This window comes from Dipodomys spectabilis, unplaced genomic scaffold, assembly GCF_019054845.1.
Source record: "Dipodomys spectabilis isolate Male_0828 unplaced genomic scaffold, ASM1905484v1 ptg000173l, whole genome shotgun sequence".
NCBI classification, from domain to species: domain Eukaryota; kingdom Metazoa; phylum Chordata; class Mammalia; order Rodentia; family Heteromyidae; genus Dipodomys; species Dipodomys spectabilis.
Window position 1 is genome coordinate 5,438,695 of NW_024870850.1, and position 24,148 is coordinate 5,462,842.

The 24,148-nt window shown below is 38.1% G+C and overlaps 1 protein-coding gene across 1 annotated transcript in view; it reads right to left on the minus strand.

The window, feature by feature from the left end:
* The window catches only part of LOC122119946 (vomeronasal type-2 receptor 116-like), a 32,522-nt gene continuing 8,374 nt past the window's right edge, over positions 1-24,148 (minus strand). Inside the window, exons 2-6 of the mRNA XM_042693994.1 lie at positions 14,030-14,315; positions 12,117-12,923; positions 3,468-3,695; positions 2,392-2,515; positions 1-923 (exon numbers count right to left, since the gene is read on the minus strand). Of these exons, the coding sequence (XP_042549928.1) occupies positions 1-923; positions 2,392-2,515; positions 3,468-3,695; positions 12,117-12,923; positions 14,030-14,315 (2,368 nt within the window). The remainder of the gene's footprint in view (positions 924-2,391; positions 2,516-3,467; positions 3,696-12,116; positions 12,924-14,029; positions 14,316-24,148) is intronic.

The following is a 24,148-nucleotide window of genomic DNA, read 5'->3' on the forward strand; positions in this document are numbered from 1 at the left end:
TTAATAATGCTTGTTTCTCCTACCATGTTTTTTATCCCTGAAACCATGCAGAGAATTTCTATTTGGCATTGCCAAGATGATGTAGCACTTTGGAGCAAAAATGCAGCTTAGGAGCCCTGCCCCAGAGGTCAAGATGGAGAAGACCTCCACAGCCACCATGACCTTCCCTTTGGCACTGTGGTATACAGGCAGGAAGGTGATCCACACACTGCAGAACACCAGCATGCTGAAGGTCAGGAACTTGGCTTCATTAAAGGTGTCAGGCAGGTTCCTGGCCAGAAAAGCCACAGTGAAGCTGGCCAAGGCCAGGAATCCCAGGTATCCCAGGACACAGTAGAAGGCAGTGAGGGAGCCCTTGTTGCACAGGATTATGATATGACCATGTTCAGAGTGCACATCTGTGTCAACGAAGGGAGGAGAGGCTCCCAGCCAGAGTCCACAGAGTGTTGCCTGGATGAGGGTGCAGATGGGGATGATGAATTTAGGAGCCCCCGATACAAGCAGCCACCTTATTTTTCTCCCTGGAGAAGTGGCCTTGAAGGCCAGAACCACAGTCACTGTTTTGGCCAACACTGTGGAAACAGCCACAGTGAACACAACCCCAAATGTGATCTGCTGCAGGATGCATGTGACTGCGTTGGGTCGGCCAAGAAAGAGCAAAGAACAGAGGAAACAGAAGATGAGAGAGATGAGCAAGTTGTAGCTGAGAGCCCTGTTATTGGCCTTAACAATGGCACTGTCTTTGTATTTCAAAAACATCCCAAGAACAACAACAGTGAGCATAGAGAAGCAAAGAGCTATGCAGGCCAGAGCCATGCCTAAGGGATCGCCAAAAGCCAGGAAACTTGCAACTCTCAGGAGGCACTTAGTCCTATGTGTGTTGGCATACTGATGATCTTCACACCTTACACAATGCTCCATATCTGTTGAGAAGTGTACACTACGGTTAGTTCTTATTATGAATTTGGTTAGTCCTTGTTATGAATTTCTTTCCTTCACACAATTTAGGAAAATTTTCATTTACAGGTAATTCTAAAATTTCAGCATTTATTATCATAAAATTATTTGCCATAACTAGTATATGTCTAATAGAAGTTGAAAAGATCAAAAGCTATATACATATGACCATATAAGATTATGTAAAGTGAAATAAACCCCAAGACAGGGATACAAGTAGTTTATTCTTCCTTGCTATTGCTTTTAACATATTTATAATGCACTATGTAATTGTTTTTGTTTCTTTTATATTTATGTTCCTGCTCCATGGTATAATCCTTTCTTTTTGCATTATATTTGATTCTGGTGCTCTGCATCTTTTATATACACTTTTCTGATTTGGAGAGGGAAAAGGAAAAAACAAAACACTTAAATAGGGATACAGGTCGACCCATTGTAACAATGAGATGTACAAGACACTATGTTGAAAACGAACTTTACAACTGGTGGGGGTGTGGAGGGGTACAGTGCAGAATTTGGGGAGGTGGGAAGGAAGGAATGAGGAGTCAACAATTCTACATAGGAAATGTACTCATTATCTTACTCATGTAACTATAACCCCTCTGTACAGTATTTTTACAATGAAAAACATATAAAAATAAATGTATATGTTCTTTCTAAACTGTTTCCCATTTCCATGTTCTTCTTCATTTGTGTTTTTTTATTCAACATTTTTCTTCCTTCAGTGACTATCACATGTATTGATAATATGACAGTTGGGATATTGTAATATCAAAGCAACAAGGTTCTACACTTACACTCTTAGTAACAGAATTGTGCACAGTTCTGCAATCCTATTGATAATTGTAATCATATAGGTTACAGTTTTTGCATGTCTCTGTAAAACATTCACTTATCCCCATGGTCCCTTACCCTTGAATTGATCGCATTTTGATTGTGTCACCTGCTCACCTGTTAAACAGTAGGAATGGAGCGACCACTCTTAGACACTCTAAAGTCCTGCTTACTTCTTAAACTAACTCCACCTTTCTGGGCACTTGCCTCATGCCAAGACTAGTTCTGGGCACTGAGAAATAAAGATATGCAAGATCTCTTTTTTTGTGTAGGTAAAATTTAACCTTTAAGATGAACATTGTCCTTAATAAGACGTTTAATTTCAGATTAGAGTTTATACTTGTCCTAATGGTTAGTGATAAGAAGGATTTCTTGATATTACATTCACTGAAATGGACTAGAAAATACTACTGAATATGTAATACAAAGCCATGATTTATTGTATTCCAATTAGTAGTACCACCACTTGTCAAAATGAAATTATGATCAGAGAGAGGGAAAACAGGCATTGTAATCCCAATATACAACATTGGCTGGACTTGTTTGGATTGAGGAAACCTAAGGAGAGATGAACAGTTGCTTCATAATTCATGGACTTACTTGTCTCATTAGCAATCTCATTCTCTGGGCAAGGGGCACAATCAAAGCAACAGGCAGCCTTTCCCTCCTGAGGAGATTTCCTGAATCCAGGATCACAACTCTCACTGCAGACAGAGTGAGGAGTCTGAGGAAAATCAATGATGTGTCAGAAACTGTTCAGACTTACACCTAACATTTCACAAAGTCCATTGTTTTAATTAATGGATTAGTAAACATAATTTTACTATGCAGGTAAGTGCAGTTGATTAAATATATTCTGTTATAGAGACCATATTCCATGATTCACAAAGACATATGGGCTACAACCTTGATTTCTAGCCTGTTGAGTTATTGCAAAGAATGAGATCTTTAAAAGGTGGAAAGTAGTGGTGAGAAAGTAATTTCTAGTGTACAGCCCTATGGAATTTTCCTGAGTTCAGGTCATTATATCTTGTCTCCTATTCATTTGTGACATGTAGAAGAGAAGAAGGAAGACCTCCTTTTTATAGTGTTGTGGGAACCCCAGGCCCATGGTATCTCCCTCTTTGTTTGCCAGTGGCCGTGAGGTGGGAATATTCTCAGAGGTACCTTCAAGGATGATACCTTCATCAAAGATGGGTAAGTAGCAGATCAACTAACCCTTGAATGAACCAACTCAGAAGGGAGCAAAATAAAATTTTAAACCACATATATGACTTCTCAGGTACTTTATCACAAAGCTAGAAACCCACTGAGCAAAATTAAATTTATAGTTTATGACAATATTTGAAATCAACATTGAGAAACCCAATTTATTGTTTTGATTCTGGGGCTTGAACTCAAGATCTGGGCACTGGATTTTGGCTGTTCTTGCTTAAGGTTAGCAATCTACTACTTGAGTCACAGTTATACTCCAGATTTTTTGTGGTTAATTGGAGGTCACATTCCCACAGATTACCCTGGGTAGGCTGACATTTAACCATGATATTCACATCCCAGCTATCTTAGTAGCTATGATTATGGGAGAAAATTGCTGGAACTCAGGCAGGTATACATTTGAAGAGAGACTTTTGCTTATTTGTGTATTATTAAAATTATTAGGATTGGATCCAACCCACCTCTGTACTTTCAATGGCCCACTCTACCATATTTTCAGACAAAGACAGTTGATTGCCATGTGGAGCATAGGGAGAAAACTTTCCTACTTTCACAGCAAGTTCCAGCCCTTCTGGAAAATTCCAAATGTTCAGAATGTCATACTCTGGCTCCAATTTCCTTTTCTCATCCAAAATCACTTGATCTCCACTGGGATTTTGAAACTGGATGCTCTTCAGAAAAGGGTTCAACTAAAAGAGAGACATCATCTTATGGCAAAGTACATCCCAAAGTTAAGAGAGAAAACCTGAAATAAGAAAAGTTACCAATTGGGGAGTTCTGGTAAGATGGCAAAGGGGAAGCTGGAGACTAAACAAGCTTTGGCATAGAAAGCAGTTTTAGTATTCCAGTAAACAATCCTAAGACAGAGAATCACACCAAGTGTGCCATCACAGAACAGAGAGTTAGGCCAGAAAGGGAAAATCCAGGCATGGAGACAGATCTGAGCACTTGCCGCTGCTTTGGTGGTGGTGATGGCGTGGCCATAGCGACCATACCTGCAACACAGAGAGTCCGGGATGAAGGAGACAGATGTGGCGGATGAGCGGATTCTGTTCAACACCAGCAAGAACCGACAAGGAGCAGACATCTTCATCCTGCATTTCACAGACCAGAGATGACCCAGGAACCAAGACTCGCTTTGAGTAGAAGCCAGACCTCTTCACTCCTTCTCAGGGAACAGAGGAGGGAAGGCTACCCCTCCCCCACGACTACCAGAGATCTCCATCTTTGAAGGCCCAACTGAGCTGCTAGCTCCAACTAGGGCCTTGAAGAAAACTAGAGTCATTTAGCAGGTCACAAGAACCTAACCTGACCTGCCAGACTCAGCTCCACTCAGGGAAATGTCACCCAGGTCAGGCCACCAATCCCAGGAGTGGCTTTCTTCACTGGGTAAACAGAGCCAGTGGCTGCCTGTCCCTTTAGCAGCCTTGACAATCAATTGAAATTCTGTAAACAGAAACCCTGAGAATGGATCCAGGCTGGGCTCTGTGATTCTCTCACAATCTAGCCCCTCAGGGAAAAGCTACTGTTTGTTGAAAGGCCTCAACTCTACCCAGAACCTAGCCTCATCACAGCATCTCCAAATTTGAGGAAACAGCCATCTCCCTCTTTTGTGATACTCAAAGCAGATCTCCCTCCCATTGAACTAGCCTGGGAGAAGGATCATAAAATCCTGGGTAAAGAAGAGCATTTTTCTGCCTGCTCAAACAAACTGACTTAAGTAACCAACGAAGCCACAGGAAAATCAAACACCACAATCAGACCAGAGACTCCAACAAGAGGCTGTTTATGGACACAAGGGATATACAGGATCTTCCCACCCCTCCCAAAAAAATTAAAGACCTTATTTTTTGTAACTTTCATAAAAAATTTTTTTCCTAAAACTTTTTGTTAATTTTTAAATTTTACCTTTAAAAAAATGTTTTCTAGTAACTTTTATCTTTCTTCCTCTTATAATTTTTATTTTAGGGGTATATGTGTGTGTACATTTTTCTTTCTTTTTTTAAATTCTTTTATTTTTTAATTTTTTTGTTTTTTTTTTAGCGCTACTGAACTTCTGATCTTTTTTTATCTTTCTTTCTCATTCTTTGCACCTTTTCTTCTCTTTAGTTCTTCTTTGTGTGACTTAATTGCTGTTCTGCACATCCTCAGATATATCCGTAGTCAATTATTAGACCTTATCCCCCATTGTGTACATGCTTAATACAGAGACTTATTACTCAATTCAAAACTTCTTAGACTTAAATTCCTTAATAGCAGTACTACCTCTTTATACCTATATAATATTTTAAGCATTTTTATTTTTTAGTTTTCCATGTATCCTTTATATCCCTCTCCTTCACTCATTATATCCACGCTCTTCTCTGAATATTTCCTTTTCAATCTGCATTATTTTTAAGGATTGCACTTTTTAATTTTTAATTTTTGCTTTTCAATTTTTTCTTGTCTCTTTTTTCTCTTTCTTCTTTTTTTCTCCCTCTCTACTTTCATCTTATCCAACCTATTTCCCACTTTGAGATTAGGACTTAGTTAACTCTCCCTGAGCCTTCCCAAATCTCTCTATTCCTATTTTTACCCAAATCTCTCCCTAAACCTAATAATTTCTGGTTTGCCAAATTCTTCTTTGCAGTTCGTAGCCCATTAATATATAGTTGTTTGACGCTGAATAGATATATCTGTTGAACTATATTGCATCTGCAGACTTTTGACTGTGCAACTACAGACTTTGGTTGATGCTTGCCTTAAGTTAGTGTTCTAGCACAAAACTGGTGTTACTTTCATATCAAATGGGCAAAGTAAGCCGGAAAAACACAAGAAAAATGGCATGTCCGAGTATCTCAACTCTCACTCATGATAATCAGGGGACAGAATAGATAATGAATAATCCAGAGGAGAGTTCCCAAATAGCTCTACAAACACTGCTGGTAAACACGGTAAATGAAAAGATTGAAAACATACAAAGGGCTCTGTATGAGCATGATAGGGAGAGAGAGGAGGCAAACCAAAGTCAATACAGGAAAAGTTTGAAATCCTATGAAGGACTGTGCATGAGCGTGATAGGGAGACAGGAGGCAAACCAAAGTTTAACACAGGAATATAATGAACATGAGGAAGCTACTCAAAAACTGATACAGGAATTGTGTGAGTGGCTTGAGAACACTCAAAGAGAAAGGCAAGAATGGCGTGAGCAGGCTGAGAGCACTCAAAGAGAACTACAGGAATAGCATGAATGTGAGGAAGCTAAGCAAAGAGTAATACAGGAATTGATAGAGCAGGATGAGAATACACAAAGATCACAAAAGGCATTCATGGAATCCATTAACAAAGAGCTGAAGGAAGTCAGGAAGACCACAAAGGGAATGCTGAATGGAACCCAACAGAAGGAATGGGAGTCCAAGGAAACCATAACCAATCAACTAAGTGATTTGAGAATAAACACTGAACACCAAATTAAGGAAGTAAAGAAGTTCATAAAAGATCTAAAACAAAGCTTCAACAAAGAATTTGAAGCCATCAAAGCTGACCAATTAGAAGGAAAAGAAATAAAAACCAAAGTAGAAAGTCTTGACAGCAAGTTAGACTATGCAGAAGATCGAATCTTGAGGATTGAAGACAGCCTAGAGATTATAGAGAAAGTGCATACAACCATCCAAGACAAGTCCAAGAAATGTGATAGATCTATTCAACACTTGGAAGACACCATCAGAAGGCCTAATCTGGGGATAATGGGTATAGAGGAGCACCTAGAAACAGAAGTTAATGGTCTAGGAAATTTAACAGGATCCTAGCAAACAACTTCCCAAACATGCAAAAAGATAGGCCTATTCAGATACAAGAAACTTTTAGAACTCCAAATAGACCAGACCAGAATAGGACATCCCACCATCACATTATAATCCACACCGGATCAATTCAGACCAAGGAAAAGATCCTTAAAGCTGTCCAGGAGAAAAGATTAATCACCTATAAAGGGAAAGCATTTAGAATCATCTCAGATTTCTCAGCAGAGACAATAAAAGCAAGAAGAGCCTGGAATGATGGATGTCATGCCCTAAAGACAAACAACTATCAACCAAGAATACTGTACCCAGCTAAACTCTCCTTCATAACTGAAGGTCAAATAAAAACCTACCATAGCAAGGAAAAATTGAAACAACATATCTCCACCAAACTAGCCCTACAAAAGATTTTTAAAGATGGTCCTACACATAGAAAACCAACAAGGCCACAATAAAGGCCAAGAAACTGCACCCAAACTGAGTATCCAAGAACCTTAGGAAGAACCCAGTTTCGCAGTCCCCAAGAAGGTGGATAGCATTGCAGGAACTCCCAAATACCTCTCAGTCCTATCTCTCAACATTAACGGACTTAACTCTCCAATTAAGTGACATAGACTGTCTAGATGGATTAAAAAGCCAGATCCTTCTATCTGCTGCCTTCAGGAGTCACATCTTGCCCATAAAAACAAACACATTTTCAATGTGAAAGGCTGAAACAAAATCTCCCCAGCAAACGGCCCCCATAAACAGGCAGGAGTTGCAATCATAATATCAGATAAAATAGACTTCATCTTAAAATTTCTGAGAAGAGATAAAGAAGGTGGCTACACACTAATTAAGGGATCTCTCCTTCAGGAGGATATTACAATTCTAAATATCTATTCAACAAACAATGGAGCACCCAAATTTATCCAAGAAATACTACTTTCTCTCAAATACCACAAAGATCCAAAGACATTAATTTTGGGGATTTTAACACACCATATTCCCAACAAGATAGATCAACTCAGCAAAACTCAACAGAGAAACCGCATATCTAAACAACTGCATAGATCAACTAGATGTAACAGTCATCTACCAAATATTTCACCCAGCAGCATCAGAATGCACGTTTTTCTCAGCAGCACATAGAACATTTTCCAAAGTACACCACATTTTAGGTCACAAAGCAAACTTGTCCAAATTCAGAAACATTGAAGTTATACCTTGCATTCTCTCAAACCACAAGGGAATAAAATTAGAACTCAACACCCAAAGCCATCAAAGAAAGTCCGGAAACACATGGAGGCTGAACAAGACACTGCTGAATCACAAGTGGATCATGGAAGAGATTAAAAAGGAAATTCAAATGTTCTTGATATTCAACAAAAATGAGCACACAAATTACCAGCTCCTCTGGGACACAGCAAAGGCAATACTCAGAGGCAAGTTTATAAATATGAGTTCTTACATCAACAAATTGGAGAGATCTGAAACCAACAATTTACAGAGACATCTGAACCTCTTTGAAAAAGACAGCAAGATAAACCCAAATCCAGTAGATGGAAAGAAATAATTAAAATTAAGAGATGAATTAGAATCCAAAAAAAACTATAGAAAAAATCAACAAAACAGAGTTGGTGCGTTGAAAAAAATAACAAAATTGACAGACCTTTAGCAAATCTTATCAGAAAAAGAAGAGAACACACCCAAATACATAAACACAGAGATGAGAATGGAAACATTACCACAGAAACAACCAAAATTCAGATAATTGTAAGGGAATATTCTCAAAACTTTAAGCTAATAAGTTTGAGAACTTGCAGAAATGGAACTTTTCCTAGCAAATATTGACATGCCAAAACTAAACCAAGATGAGTTAAAACAGCTTAACAGGCCCATATCAAGCATTGAAATAGAAACAGCAATAAGAGACTTCCCATCTAAAAAAATCCCAGGACCAGATGGTTTTACAGTGGAATTCTACAAGGACTTCAAAGCAGAGCTCACACCAATACTCCTCCAAATCTTCAATGAAATTGAAAGAGAAAGTTCACTACTGAAAACATTCTATGAAGACATTATAACCCTTCCCAAAACCAGGCAGGGACTCATCAAAGAAAGAGAACTATAGACTCATTTCTTTGATGAATATTGATGCAAAATTTCTCAACAAAATTTTGGCCAATCGACTACAATAATCCATGAAAAAATCATACACCCTGATCAAACAGGATTCATTTCAGGGATGCAAAGCTGGTTCAATATACGGAATTCAATTAATATCATTCATCACATCAATAGGAGCAAAGATAAGAACCACTTGGTTATCTCAATAGATGCAGAAAAAGCATTTGACCAGATCCAACACCCCTTTATGATGAAGGTCTTGGAAAAATTATTAATCCATGGAACATTCCTCAATACAATAAAGGCTGTATATGACAAACCTAGAGTAAGCATTATACTTAATGGTGAAAAACTAAAGCCATTTCCTCTTAACTCAGGAATAAGACAAGGATGTCCACTTTCGTCACTTCTCTTCAATCTAGTATTTAATCTAGTATTCAATCTCCTTAGCTCAGGCCAAAATTTTCTTAATAGAGCCCCAGAAACACAACAAATCAAAGAAAGGTTGGACAAATGGGATTGCATGAAGTTGCAGAGCTTCTGCATGGCAAAGGACATAGTTAGCAAGATCAATAGAAAGCCCATGGATTGGGAGAAGTTCTTCACTAGCCATACAATGGACAAGGGTCTCATATCTAAAATATGCTTGTAACTCAAAAAATTAAATACTCCAAAAACAAATCCTCAAAGAAACAACTGTCCAATAAATAAGTGGGCTAAAGACTTAAAGAGAAACTTCTCTGAAGAGGAAAGAAGGATGGCCAATAGACACATGAAGAAGTGCTCAACCTCCCTAGACATATAAGAAATGCAAATCAAAACAATATTGAGATACCACCTCACTCCAATTAGAATGGCTAAAATCAAGAACTCTAAAACCAACAGATGCTGGAGGGGATATGGACAGAGAGGAATCTTACTGCATTGTTGGTGGGAGTGTAAACTTGTTCAACCACTTTGGAAAGTAGTTTGGAGGTTCGTCAAAAGACTCCACAAAGAGCTCCCCTATGACCCAGCAATCCCACTTTTTGGCTTTTAACCAAATGATCACAAACAAGATAACACTAAAGCTACCAGCACAACTATGTTTATTGCAACATTATTTACCATACCTAAGATATGGAACCAACCCAGATGGCCCTCAGTAGATGAATGGATCAAGAAAATGTGGTATATGTACACAATGGAATTCTATGCCTCCATCAGAAAGAACGACATTGCCCCATTTGTTAGGAAATGTAAAGCCTTGGAAAAAATTATATTAAGTGAAGTAAGCCAGGCCCAAAGAAACATAGGTCCCATGGTTTCCCTTATTTGCAATATCTAGTTATGTCTGAGTCAAGCAGAAAAGTTCAGATAAGGTGATGTTAGGAAAATGAACCCTAAGATATGTAGTCAAATGTTTTTTTTTCTTTCATTCGATTGTTTCTAACTCATCTATACGATTATTTCTTTGTTGCTTTCTATGTCCCTCCCCCAGAGTATAACCCCTGCTTTCATTGTATTTGATGTCAGTACAATTTGTAGAGGGGAAGGGGAAAAACAAGTCGTTTAAATAGGGATACAGGTGGACCCATTGCAACAATGAGATATACAAGTCGTTATGTTGAAAGGGAACTTCACAACTTTGGTGTGGAACAGAGGCGGGGGACGGGGGAGGGGGCGGTGGAAGCAGGGGGCAGGGGGAGCCGGGAAGATTGGGAGGGGGCAGCGGGAGGATGAGAAAGGATGGGAAGGGGAAACAAAGGAAGAGGCTACAATGCTTGTTAAGAAATGTACTCATTATCTTGCCCATGTAATTGTAACCCCTCTCTACAGTATTTTCCCAATAAAGAAAAAGAAAAGCTATCAATTGCCTTTTAATGTCTGATTCTGAATTCAAGAATAACACAGAAGAAAACATATGGAGGAAAAAAAATAATCCTTTTGAAATAACCTTGCTTGATCACTCAGAAAAGGAATAGAAGGACTTTTTCAAGAGAAACCATTTTGCTAAAGCTTGACCCAACAACTACTTTTATGAATATCTATAGTTTTAGGTGGCAAAATTTTTAATACCAAATATTGAATGAATCTATGTCCCTTATGAAAAATATGGATAATTCTGTTTAGTTGATATGACTGAAGAAATTCATAGGGAAAAGCTGAATTTGTAGTTTTCAAAACACTAGCTATTGACCTGTTGAGATTATTGGTAACTAAAGGAATTCATAAGATTTATGCTGGTGGCTCAAGAATGTAGTCTTTGCTAATCAAGGGATACAGATCAGACGATCTCACTACGAAGCCAGCTGGGACAGGAAAGCCCTTGAAAAACTTGTCTCCCTTAAACTATTCAGAAGAAGCTGGAAGCAGTGCTTTGCTTAAATGGTTGAGCAGTAGCCTTGAGCACAAATAGACTCAGGGACATAGCCCAGGTCCTGAGATCAATCCCCTGAATGGACAAAAAAAAAATGTATTGAAATTCAGAATAAATTTTATCCTTGTTACAGACCTGTTGTTTCCATAAGAGCATATACACACAACTATAGAGTTCCTCAAAGACCTATAAACAAAAAGCATTTCTTAGGGTTTTGAAAAGCAACAGAAATATTTAATTTTTAATATTAATCTCTGTTTATTCAATTTTGTGTTTACAGTAGTTTCTGTCAATAAAAAGGATAAAGCTTAACATTTGAGAAAATTGTTTCCAATGCAGACATATATATATATATATATGTATATATATATACATATATATATATATATATATTTATTTCTATTAGCAACCCAGATATGTATGACATGTTTACAAACTCATATATGGTATGTGTGTGTGTGTGTGTGTGTGTGTATATATATATATATATTCTTTTATATACACAAACATTCATGCATACTTACAGGAATATTTAATTTCCTACAGTAAGAAACCCCTCTAGAAGCCGGGTGCTGGTGGCGCACACCTATAATCCTAGCTACTCAGGAGGCTGAGATCTGAGGATCGCAGTTCAAAGTCTACCCAGGCAGGAAAGAACATGAAACTCTTATCTCCAATAAACCACTCAGAAAACCGGAAGTGGTACTGTAGCTCAAGTAGTAGAGTGCTCACCTTGACCTGAAGAGCTGAGGGACAGCACTCAGGCCCAGAGTTCAAGCCCCACAACCGACAAAAAAAAGAAGAAACCACACTAGAAAGAGCTTTTCCTCCGGGTGTGTTCCCTCTAACATAGAAGACATTACCTGTACTGGGGAAGGCACTGTTTCTTTTCTATTTCCCAGTGTTTGAACTTCTGTTTGATGAAGAAGCAGCTCATGGAGAGCCTGGGCCACAGAGTACACAGCATTGTATACATTGTAACTGTCTCCAGACATAGTCATGTCAAAAATATGCCCAGGCAACCAATCCAAAGAAGCATCATGAACACAGTTGTCCCATGTCACACAGTCAGACTCAGAATCTGAGCAATTAAATGACAGAAACCACAGCTTCGCAAGAACAAAGTCTTCAGGGTATTTGGAAGGATGAATTGCTTTGACAAAATCTGTAAACCCAGAAACATCTGCATAATGGTGTGTAAAAATAAGAGGTACATGCAATGAGCCTACCATGAAATACTTCCTTTTCAGGGTGAAATCCCACTGTGAGTTCATGATACAAATTTTGCCTTTTATGAGTATTTGCTCAATACCCAACATTAAAGCTTTCAGTGAATCTTGATCACCATATATAATGACAGCACGTGCTGAAGCTTTATTAATGTCATTGTAATTTCCCATCATATTGTATAAATGTTGCAGGTCTTGGCTTGAGATCACTACCTCATAGGCCACACAAAGTCTGTTCTTGGCCATCTCTTCTTTTAATTCAGCAAGAACTGACACACCATTCTCATTTTGTGAGGTCATCAGTCCCACCCAGTTCCAGCTGAAGTGAAGTAGTAAGGACACCATAGCAGTGGTTATTGAGGTGTCCTTTTTGGCCATCTGATAGAGAGCAGGAAACTTGTTATGGTCACTCAGGGATTGATCAAAGGAACCAATGGTAAACTAAAGGGAAAAAAGTTGAATGCTCCGTGAATGAGAAGATCGCTATGCATCACAATCTCTGAAGTATGTTAAGAACCAGTTGGTGGAAGGTAGATTTTTGTTATAATTTTTGAAAAATAATTTAATTGTTTTTAATAGTTGTGAAACATATGAATTCATTTGTAAAGTGTCTCTTGATCTTTGCTACTATTTCTATCAACTTCACATCTATATCTATCCCTCCCACTCCGTGACTTTCCTAATTCAATTTTCACATGTGTCCATTGACTATATTATGTTTGTTTTCCCACCCATACATTCTGTAATCTGCCTTTTTGTCTTAACACCTACCTCACTAAGTCAAGATAAGCTTCACTTTTCTGGTGCTGTCTGGTGTCACTAGATCAGAAAAATTACAGCATGGAGTTCTACCCCTTTGTATAACTTACTTTACTCTCAGAGATAATATTTTTATGTAAATGGCTATGAGTGTTCCATATTTATTTCATATTCATATTTTCGATCTAATTTTCACAGGTGAGAGAATGCATTGACCCCTTCTCATTGTGAGCAAGACTTACTTCATTCTACATAATATCTTGCGTGCGTGTGTGTGTGTGTGTGTGTGTGTGTGTGTGTGTGTGTGTGTGTGCATGCCAGTTAAAAGGCACCAACCAATGGCCTTTTGCGTTTATTTGGCTTTTACCCTCAAGACTAGTGCTGTATCTCTTGAATCATTCATTTTGTTCTCTTTCTGGTGAATTGGAGATACAAGTTTAATGAGTTGCTAAGATTACAACTGTGGGCCATCAGTACCCTGCTCAACATATCTTCACACTGCAAAGTCATTTTCCATTTTCTGATTTATTAAAGAAAATCATTGATAAAACAATAAATTGTCCATTTGTCTGTTTGAACTCTTCCATTTCATTTTCCAAACAGGGATATAAATAGATATTTAGATAGATATTTAGATGGATAGATAGATTCCCCAATCTTTAAGTAGTTGTTCTTTGATACCATAAAATTTAATAATTAAGTCCAGTCTTTTCCTATAATTTTCTGGTAACACCTGAAATGGCACCAAATTATGCATTTTTATATCCTTCCACACTTTCTACTCTCACCTGTGGAAATCTGTAGAGTCTCAGCAATGTCCCAATCTGGTCAGATGTTATTGTTGATGGTCCTGTAAATACTGCTACAGACCTACTGTCTCTCATACAGGAGTAGTTTGGAATCTTGTAATTCCCAAAGAGCCACGTGAAGGGATTCCTAAGCGCTGTCCAACCTCTGTATTGAGCATCATAGATATCGAATCCCAGAGTCAAGTTGTGTAAAAGAGAAGGGTTTTTGTTGATCTGCTCAATAGCAAAAGCCAAGGCCAAAACAAGCTGATAATCCTTTAAGATTCTGCATAATGAGAATAGAAATTGAGTCACTTTTTCAAAACTTAGCTTTGATGGATTGAATACTGCTTCTGTGCCAGTTAATATATCAAAACACTATCCCCAGTTGGGATGGAATGGGAATGTAATGTCTTATGGTTGTGTATAGAATTAGGTAAGGATATGAAGGCAATTTTTCCATGAATTATATTGAGAAATGCATTTTTAAGCCATGAGAGAGAACTTGCACCCCGTTATCACATGAACCACAGCAAAAACATGTTGTCTGTGGATTAGGTTTTTGTAAGACTGTAAATATTCTGTTGCCTTTATCTTAGGGCAATTAGGTCCACCTGTGTGAAAAATAAATCTTGTGTGTTGAGTCACTAATTTTATATTATGTACTTATGTGGCAGCCGGTATAAAGAATAAATTTAAGAGCAACTTTCAGAAGCAAAGGGCTTTTAGTTGACAATTGTAGGGCTTGAACTCTAGGTGCTGTCCCTCAGCTTTTTAGCTCAAGGCTAGCACTCTACCACTTGGGCCACAGCACCACTTCTGGCTTTTTCTGTTTATGTGTTGCTGAGGAATTGAACCCAGGGCCTCATGCATGCAATGCAAGCACTCTAACACTGACCCACATTCCTAGCCTGCAATGGGTATTTTTATGAAAGAACCTATAGCAGGGTGTGCTAACAGACCCAAACTATTGAGCAGTTCTTCTTGTAATATCAACCAGAAAAAGATCTCAAATATGAGGTGAGGGAGTTTTATTATTATTTATGTAACAAAATAAAGAAAATGTATCCAATTCCAAGTAACTACTTATGGAGAGAGGAACCTCCAACATGGGTGATGAAAAGAGAATTGTAAGCAAGCTTTATATTGAAATCCCAATTCCAAGTCCATCATGGTTCAATGCTATGATCACAACTCTCTTCCCAGAATATTCAGATTGTGATACTGAAAAGGAATAAAGAAAATAATAGAAAGGATCAAAGTATTTTTGTTTCTTTCTCTCTGTCCTGTCTGTGTGCAAGGGTGTGTTTGTGCCTGTACATATTCTAAAGAAATTCATATAGGGGCTGGACGTTTAGCCCAGTGGAAGAGTGCCAGCCCGGTGCACGCAAGGCCCTGGGTTCGGTCCTCAGCCCTGGAAAAAAAGAAATTAATATAATGAAATCAAAAGGCATTGTTATAAAAAGGAAATAATGAAGGCATAATGGAAATACAGAAAAGGATGACTCAATATTTAGTGTGGGTATATGTGAAAGCCTATCATGTTAGTGAAGTCCTCAAAACAGAACATAATAGTGAGGTTGAAGAAAAGTAGATTGAACATGCATCTATAGAGTTTAAAACTGTAACTTAGAATGAGTATATATTAGAGTTTTGGGGATTCAGATGTTTGGGAATGTCAAAAAGTTTAAATGTATGTTCTAAATGCATGTGACAGAATTTAAATTTCCTAATGTAAACAAGGACACAATGTAAGATACCTAACAATGGAAGTATAATCAAAGTTTTGACCATGACATCTACAGTGTTATGAACAAGCTCTCACAAGGGAAATACATATAAATGAAAGATTCTTTAGGCTAAAACAGAAATTGGACCCATAACTTACAGTTGGACCCCTGTTTTCCTAACTGCTGACTCCTCAGTAGAATCCATAGGAGTCAGGAGAACATTTCACGAGACTTTTGCAGTACTGAAGATAAAAATATCTAAATTATACACTAAGACTATTGTATTACCAAGATATCCTTTCGTAATATGGAAGGTATAAATATGTTCTCAGACAAGCCCAATTAAGAGAATGTATCTCCACCATGCCTTTCCTACAAGAAATATCAAAGTAAAATTTCAGTCTATGTACTACATGATTTCTTTTTTTTCTTTTTGATTGTGAAAAAACCTAACGAGGGGTTACAATTATATGGGCAAGGTAATGAGTGCATTTCTTCTTTTGTTTCTGACCTTTGATTTATTCCCTGTTGTCACTGTATTTGATTTTCATACCCTGAGTATTGTATATACATTTATCTGAACTAGAGAAGGGAAGGTGAGCAACAAAATAGTGAGACAAAGGACAAAGGGGGAACCAATGCAACAGCAATACTCATAAGACAATATGTTGGATATAATCAGTACTACTTGGGGGGAGCTTGGAGGAAGCAAGGAGGGAGGGAGATAAATGAGAGAGGAGTTACAAGTTAGACAAGAAATGTAATCACTATCTTACTTATATACCTGTAACCCCTCGATACAGCACCTTGACAATAAAATGTAAAAAAGAGGGACAAAACGATTAATAATCAAGGAAACGATATGAGGAAGTATACTCAACAAGTATACTCAACATGAAAACCCATCATAGAAAATGATAAAATCGTGGAGAGTGAACAATTCAATACTGAGTAATCAGCACATCTTCATAGATATAAGAAAGGAAATTTACTAAGTTCTAGGATTCGATGCAAATGAAGACATGAAATACCAACTCAATGTGGGTACAACAAAGGGAGTGCTCAGATGACAGTCCATATCCATGATTACTTGCATCAACAAATTAGAAAACTATCAAGTCAAGACTTTACTGACACACATCTAAAATAGGCCTGATACTTCTAGAAAGGTGGTGGTGTCATCACTGGTAAATTACCAAGCTATCTCTGACCAAATAGAGGTTTAGGTTCCCAACACACACTCCACTTTATGAGATCCATACCAATCAAAGTTTAAACGACAGAGTCATTATAAGACAGAAGAAGATATCCCACCACAATAATGCCAAAACAGAAAACAGTAAGGCAGCACACACACCCCCGCTGAACTACTGGAATCTAGGCCTTGTTTTGCCCCAGACTATGCAGGGAGACCAAAAGGAGGAGAGAGACACCACACAGTGGGGGCAAGGTGGAGGGGACTGAGAAGAGTAGGGAGTAAATCAAGAAAATGTGTTAGACACTGCCACTTGAGGACACAGAAGTCCCTCACCAAGACTTCGCTGGCCCATATTGGCTCCAGAATCTGTGAGTACACATTGAGGTACTCCAATCTTAGAAGACCAGCTTCTTTGGTGACCCAAAATGCCCTGACTGAGTTCTTTCCCAAGCTGAAGAGGAGGGGAACATATTTGAAGAAAAAAAAACATACAAATTCTTTTCCCACCCCTTCTGCAGCTATAGAGGAAAGTCCCTTGGAATACATCTCTGCCCCTCTGCTAGCAAACTACAACTCCCAACTCAAAACTCCTGCTGACTGACAGCAACAGGGCACATAGCTAGGGAACATCTGGGAAAAAAACACCAGAACCTGTCCCTGTGCCAGCAAAGAACCCAATTCGCCCTAAATCTACCAGGTGTGGTCAGCAACACACCTGGGAACAAATGCAGCCAGGGAGGTGCCTGGGAAAACAACACCAGGACCTGTTCTACACAGGAACTTTCTAAAAATTATTACATCCCCCATTATGTTCTCCATCCCAGCATCTCTGATGGGAATAGCTGCATTTAACTCCAGTAACAAGTAGAATCAAGTTACATCTGGCAACTGAGGATCTTCCTCTAAAGGATCCTAAGTCAGGCTGTTCCTATAGAAATTGCAGTGCAGAACATCTCTGATTTCTGACACACTGAGCTGAGAATCTGCTTTTATCCTCTTTCTCTTCCTCAGTCTTCTGAGAATGTAAATCTCCAAGATAAATATCTGGGTCTACAGATATGATGATTTGAAATATGTGTTCATACAAGATGATTTGTTGTTTGTAAAACAAACACATAAGCTAACCTACTCTTCATTATATAGCCTTTCTCTCTTCTTAAGTAGAGCTGAAATCCAACAGTAGACAGCAATTACCTTACACCTTTTAGAGAAGACAGCATTAGGGCTAAAAGAGCTTATTCCAGAAAATATCTAGACAACAGAGTACATGAATAGGAGCTGAGAATACACTTGAAAAAATACACTAAAAGCATTGCTGATAAACTTCATGAATAACAATTGAAATTGGGCATAAGACAATTTGTGCGTGTGAGATGAGGCTAACCAAAAATTAATGGAAGAATTCATGGAAAACACAAGCAAGAACCTCATACTCTACGCAGGAATAAGCCAAACGTCAAATTAATAGAGAGAATCAGGTAACAAAAATATAGCTTAGAAAGAAGGAACTAATGAGTTCTTGATTTTGCCGTTCTAACTGGAGTGAGGTGATACAGATGCTGGAGGGGATGTGGACAGAAAGGAACCTTATTTCACTGTTGGTGGGAATGTAAACTTGTTCAACCACTTTGGAAAGCAGTATGGAGGTTTCTCAAAAGACTTCACATAGAACTCCCCTATGACCCAGCAATCCCACTTTTGGGCATTTACCCAAATGTTTACAAACAAGACCACACTAAAGCTACCAGCACAACTATGTTTATTGCAGCATTATTTACCATAGCTAATATATGGAACCAACCCAGATGCCCCTCAGTAGATGAATGGATCAAGAAAATGTGGTATATGTACACAATGGAATTCTATGCCTCCATCAGAAAGAATGACATTCCCCCATTTGCTAGGAAATGGAAAGGCTTGGAAAAAATTATATTAAGTGAAGTAAGCCAGGCCCAAAGAAACATAGGTCCCATGGTTTCCCTTATTTGCAATATCTAGTATATGTATGAGTCAAGCGGAAAAGGTCAGATAATGTGATGTTAGGAAAACGATCCCTTAAATATGTATTTTAATGTATTTTTTCTTTCATACATGTGTTTCTAATGCATTTATAAGATTATTTCTTTGTTGCTGTGTATGTCCCTCCCCCACAGTGTAACCCCCGCTTTCACTATATTTGATGTCAGTATAACTTGTGGAGGAGATGGGGACAAACAAGTCGTTTAAGGATTCAGGTGGACCTGTTGCAACAATGAGAAGCACAAAATGTCACGTCAAAAACGAGCTTTACAATGTCGGCGTGGGGGGGGAGGGGGTTGATTGGGTGGGGGGGGAGGGGGGAGGCTGGGAAGGGAGGTGAAGGGTAAACAAAGGAGGAGGCTGCAATGCTTGGTAAGAAATGTATGCATTATCCTGCCCATGTAATTGTAACCCCTCTGTACAGTATGTTCTCAAATACAATAAAATAAAATTAAAAAAAAAGAAAAAAGGAACTAATGAATAAATATGTCATAGAATGGATCAACTAAACAAAAAGTAGTTCTTTGAAAAAATTATCAAACTTGACACTTAGCAAATTCTACTTAGAAAAGAAGTGAACACCTAAATTTACAAAATTAGATGGGAAATTGTGAACATAACAAGAGAAATATTCAAGATTCACAGTATTAGTAGGGGATTCTTCTCAGACCCTTATACCAATAATTTTGAGAACCTAGGAGAAATGGAAGCATCGCTAGAGAAAATTGATATCCCCAAACTGAACAACAAGGTTTAACTCATATAAATAGTCCCAAAACAAGTAAGTAATGAAATTGAAATGGCAATAAAGAACCTCCCATTAAAATAAAGCCCAGGATAAAGTGAATTCACAGCTGAATTATATAAGATCTTCAGAGAAGAACCCATTCCCATACTCCTCACATTCTTCAATGAAATAAAAAAGAAAGATCACTACCAAACTCTTTCTATAAAGTAGCATCATGTTAATCAGAAAACCAGGTAGGAACCCATCAAAAAGGGGAGAAATACAGACTCATCTCTTTGATGAACATTTACCAAAAGTCCTCAACAAAATTCTGGCCAACTGAATTCAACAACTGACCCCAACCCTGCCCCGCCCCCCCAAAATTATACATTATGATCAAATGGATCCATTCCACGGTTGTAAATTTGGTTCCATATATGGAAGCCAATTAATGTAATTCACCACATCAACAGAAGCAAGGAAAAGAACCACATGATCATGTCAAAGGCTCCGAGAAAACATTTGGCAAAATGCAACACCCCTTTACAATAAGCTCTACCGAAGATAAGAATCCAGGGAATGTTTCTCAAGATAATAAAGGCTGTATATGACAAACGTAGATCCAGAAGTAAAAACCATTCTCTATAAAATTGTGAACAAAATATGGATGCATACTATCCACTCTTCTTCAACGAAACATTGGAACTCCTAGCAAGAGCACAAAGGTAGGAGAAGCACATAAAGGGAATCAAAATAGAAGAAGAAATAAAGCTATTCATATTTTTCATATTTGCAGATGTTATGATCCTGTATTTAAAGAATCCTTTAGATTCCCCAGGATTACTACTGAGTTGATTCAAAACTCTGGCAAAATAGCAGGGCATAAAATCAACCCACAAAAGTCAGTAGCCTTCCTGTGTGTCAACAATGAGGTGACTGATGCTGATATCAGAAAAGCCATTCTATTCCCCCCAAAAATAAAATGCTTTGGATTCATCCAAAGATGGGAAGCATGTATATTATGAAAACTTTAAGACTCTGAAAAAGAAAATGAAATAGACTTAATGAAATGGGAAAATATGTCATGCTTTTGGTCTGGGAGAATTAATGTCATTGTTAGATAAATTAAATCACAGCTGAGGAAAGAGAGCAGCATGTGGTATTCAGGCAAAGAAAAGGTTTATTTTCCAGCTCCAGGCTGCCTCTGGTCAAGTTGGAAGCCTGAGCAGCAGGGATAAAATTTAGGCAGGGAGAGAGGCGAAGTGGAGAGGGAGTAGGGGATGTAGTTGAGGAGGTGGGAAGGAAGGGATGGTAGGGGAATAACAAAGGAGGAGGCAACAATGCTGGAAAAGAAATCTACTCATTACCTAGCTCATGTAACTGTAACCTGTCTGTACAGTATTTTCACAATAAAAAAAACTTATTTACAAAAAGGGTCAAACCACACCCTCACCATGACTTATCAAGCCTAGGGGCAGAAGAAAGTGTGACCACACCAGATGCTGATGTGACCTCAGGGAGGGAAGAAGGTGACTGCCTCCAAGTGTGCCATTTATCTAGGTGAGGCAGGTACTGAGGGAAGACAACCAAGAGGAAGGTGGAGTCTGTTCCACATTCCCAGGGTGACCTTACAGTCAGGAAAATGGCAATTCTGCTTAGAGCAATATACTAATTCAATGTAATATCCATCAAAATCACAATGACTGTCTTCAAAGAAATAGAGTAATCATTCCAAATATTCATATGGAATAAAAGATTGAGAATAAGAAAAATCCTTAGCAGGAAGAACAGTGTTGGAGAAATATCAACAGCAATCTTCAAGCTATATTACAAACCCAGAGCAATACACAAATCTTGGTGTTGACACAAGAATTCGTCTCAGCATTCCTGGAACAGAAGACAAGACAGAAATAGGCCCACAAACATATAGCCATCTAATATTTAAGAAGGTGCCAAAACACATCTTGGAAGAAAGTTAGCCTTTGTATGAATGTCTATGGAATTATTCAGTGTCTATAGTAAAATAACTGAAACTAGATACCCATAGAACCCTTTGCACCAGAATCATGTCTAAATGGATCAAAGACCTCAATGTAAAGCCAGACACTGTGCAAGTGTTACAGGAAAGGGTAGGGGAGATGCACGACTTTTAAGCATGGGGCCAAATTCTCAAAGCAAACATTTAGAATCAGAACAAATCATAGAATGGCTAGATAAATAGGATTTTACCAAAGAGAACAGTGTCTGGTAGAAAGGAATAAAGAGAATAAGATAAATAGAAAGCCCACAGAATGGGAGAAAATCTTAACTGGCTATACATTAGACAAAGGTCTTATATCCAGAATACACATAGAGATAAAAAATTAAACCCTCCAAAATAAGGTCCCCCAAACTCAACAGCCCAATCTATAAATGGGATAAAGATTGAAAGAGACACTTCATACAGGAAAAAAAAAGAATGGCCAATAAACACATGAATAACTGTTCAACATGTCTGGCCAAAAAAGGAATGTAAATCAAAATAACATTGAGATTCCACTTCACATTAGTTAGAACTGCCTTTATCAGCAAAACTAACAATAACAAATGATGGTAGGAATGTGGCCCAAAAGCCACCCTATTAAACTGTTGGTGGGAATGTAAACTTGTTCAACCACTATTGAAAACAATATGGAGGTTCCTTCCTTAAAAGACTAAGTATAGAGCTTCCCTATGACCCAGCAATTCCACTCCTGGGCATTTAACCAATGGACCACAAACCAGGTCAAACTAACACCATAAGAACAACTATATTTATGGGAGAATTTATAGCCAAGATATGGAATCAACCTAGATGTCCCTTGGTGGAAAAAAGAACAAGAAAATTTGGGAAACATGCACAATGGAATTCTACTCATCCATCAGAAAGAATGATACTGTACCATTTGTAGGAAATAGAAAGTTTCAGAAAATTAAAGTAAGTAAAGTAAGTCAGAGCAAAAGAAATATAGGCTGCATGTTTTTCCTCATTTTTGGTGAGTAGAACATGTCTACAAATCTAAAAATAAGCACACTAAGTCACTTAAATAGATAAATAAATGTGCACATGCTGGGAGATGATTAATTATTTAGGGCCCTATACATTAACATACAGAGGCCAAAGGAGGATATGCACAGGAATGATGGACATATTCCTCATAGCTATGTACAAATGACTATATAAATAATACAGCTTGAAGTGAACTGTAAGGAAAGGAAATAGAATGTATTTTTACTTGACATTGTGTCTGCCTTTTATTCTCTTTACCTTTTGTCTTATTTTTTGTTTGTATTTGGGAGAGTAAGAGAGAGCTCATAAAAGCTGGAACAGATGAGAGGTGTGAGTGGCTCATGCCTTTAATCCTATTTACTCAGAACGCTGATATCTTGGGATTGTTGTTCAAAGCCAGCCCAGGCAGGAAAGGCTGTGAGATTCTTATCTCCAGTAAACCAGGAGAAAACCAGAAGTGGTGCTGTGGCCCAAGTAGTCAAGCACTATCCTTGAGCTGAAGAGCTGAGGGGCAGCACACATGTCCAGTGTTCAAGCCCTATGACCAACAAAAAGAGAGGAACAGGATGAACAAGTACAACATTGATTCTCACTAGACATGATGTGGAAAATGAACTGGCCGTTTGTGGTTGTAGTCAGAAGAGAAAGAGTGAGACAGTGATGGGAAGGGAGACATGGCTCAACTGAATTGTACTCATTACTGATTACCTAACTCAGGTAACTGTAACCCTTTTCTATATCAACTCTACAGAAACATTAAAAATAAAAAAACTAATAAATAAAATAAAATAAATAAACAGACCCATCACAAGCAATGTTATTGAATTAAAAATAAGAGACCTCCTTTCCAGAAGCCCAGGACCAGATGGCTTTATATCTGAATCCTAAAAGACCTTTAAAGGAGAATTATCACCAATACTTCTCAAAGTCTTCAAGGAAATTACTCATTTTGTGAAGCCAGCAATATTGTAATTTCCAAACCTGATAAGATCACACCGAGAAAAGAGAACTTCAGACTTACCTCCTTGATGAACATTGATGCAACAGTTCTCAAATCAATACTAGTAAATGGAATCCAAAAACTGATGAAAAATTCATAGACTAAGATCAAAGTGCATTTATCCCAGGGATGCAAAGCTGGTGTAACACAGGTAAGTCAATTAACGAATTAAAACACATCAACCGAAGCAAGGGCAAGAAGCACATAAGCATCTCGATCGAGGGAGAAAAAGCCTTTGATAAGATCCAACATCCATTTGTGATAAACACTCGGGAGAAGCATGGAATCCTTGGAACAGTCCTCACTAATAAAGGCTGTATAAGAGAAACCTATACCAGCATTATGCTCAATGTTGAACAACTACAGCCATTTCCTCTAAAATCATGAACAAGACAAGGATATCCATTATCTCCATTT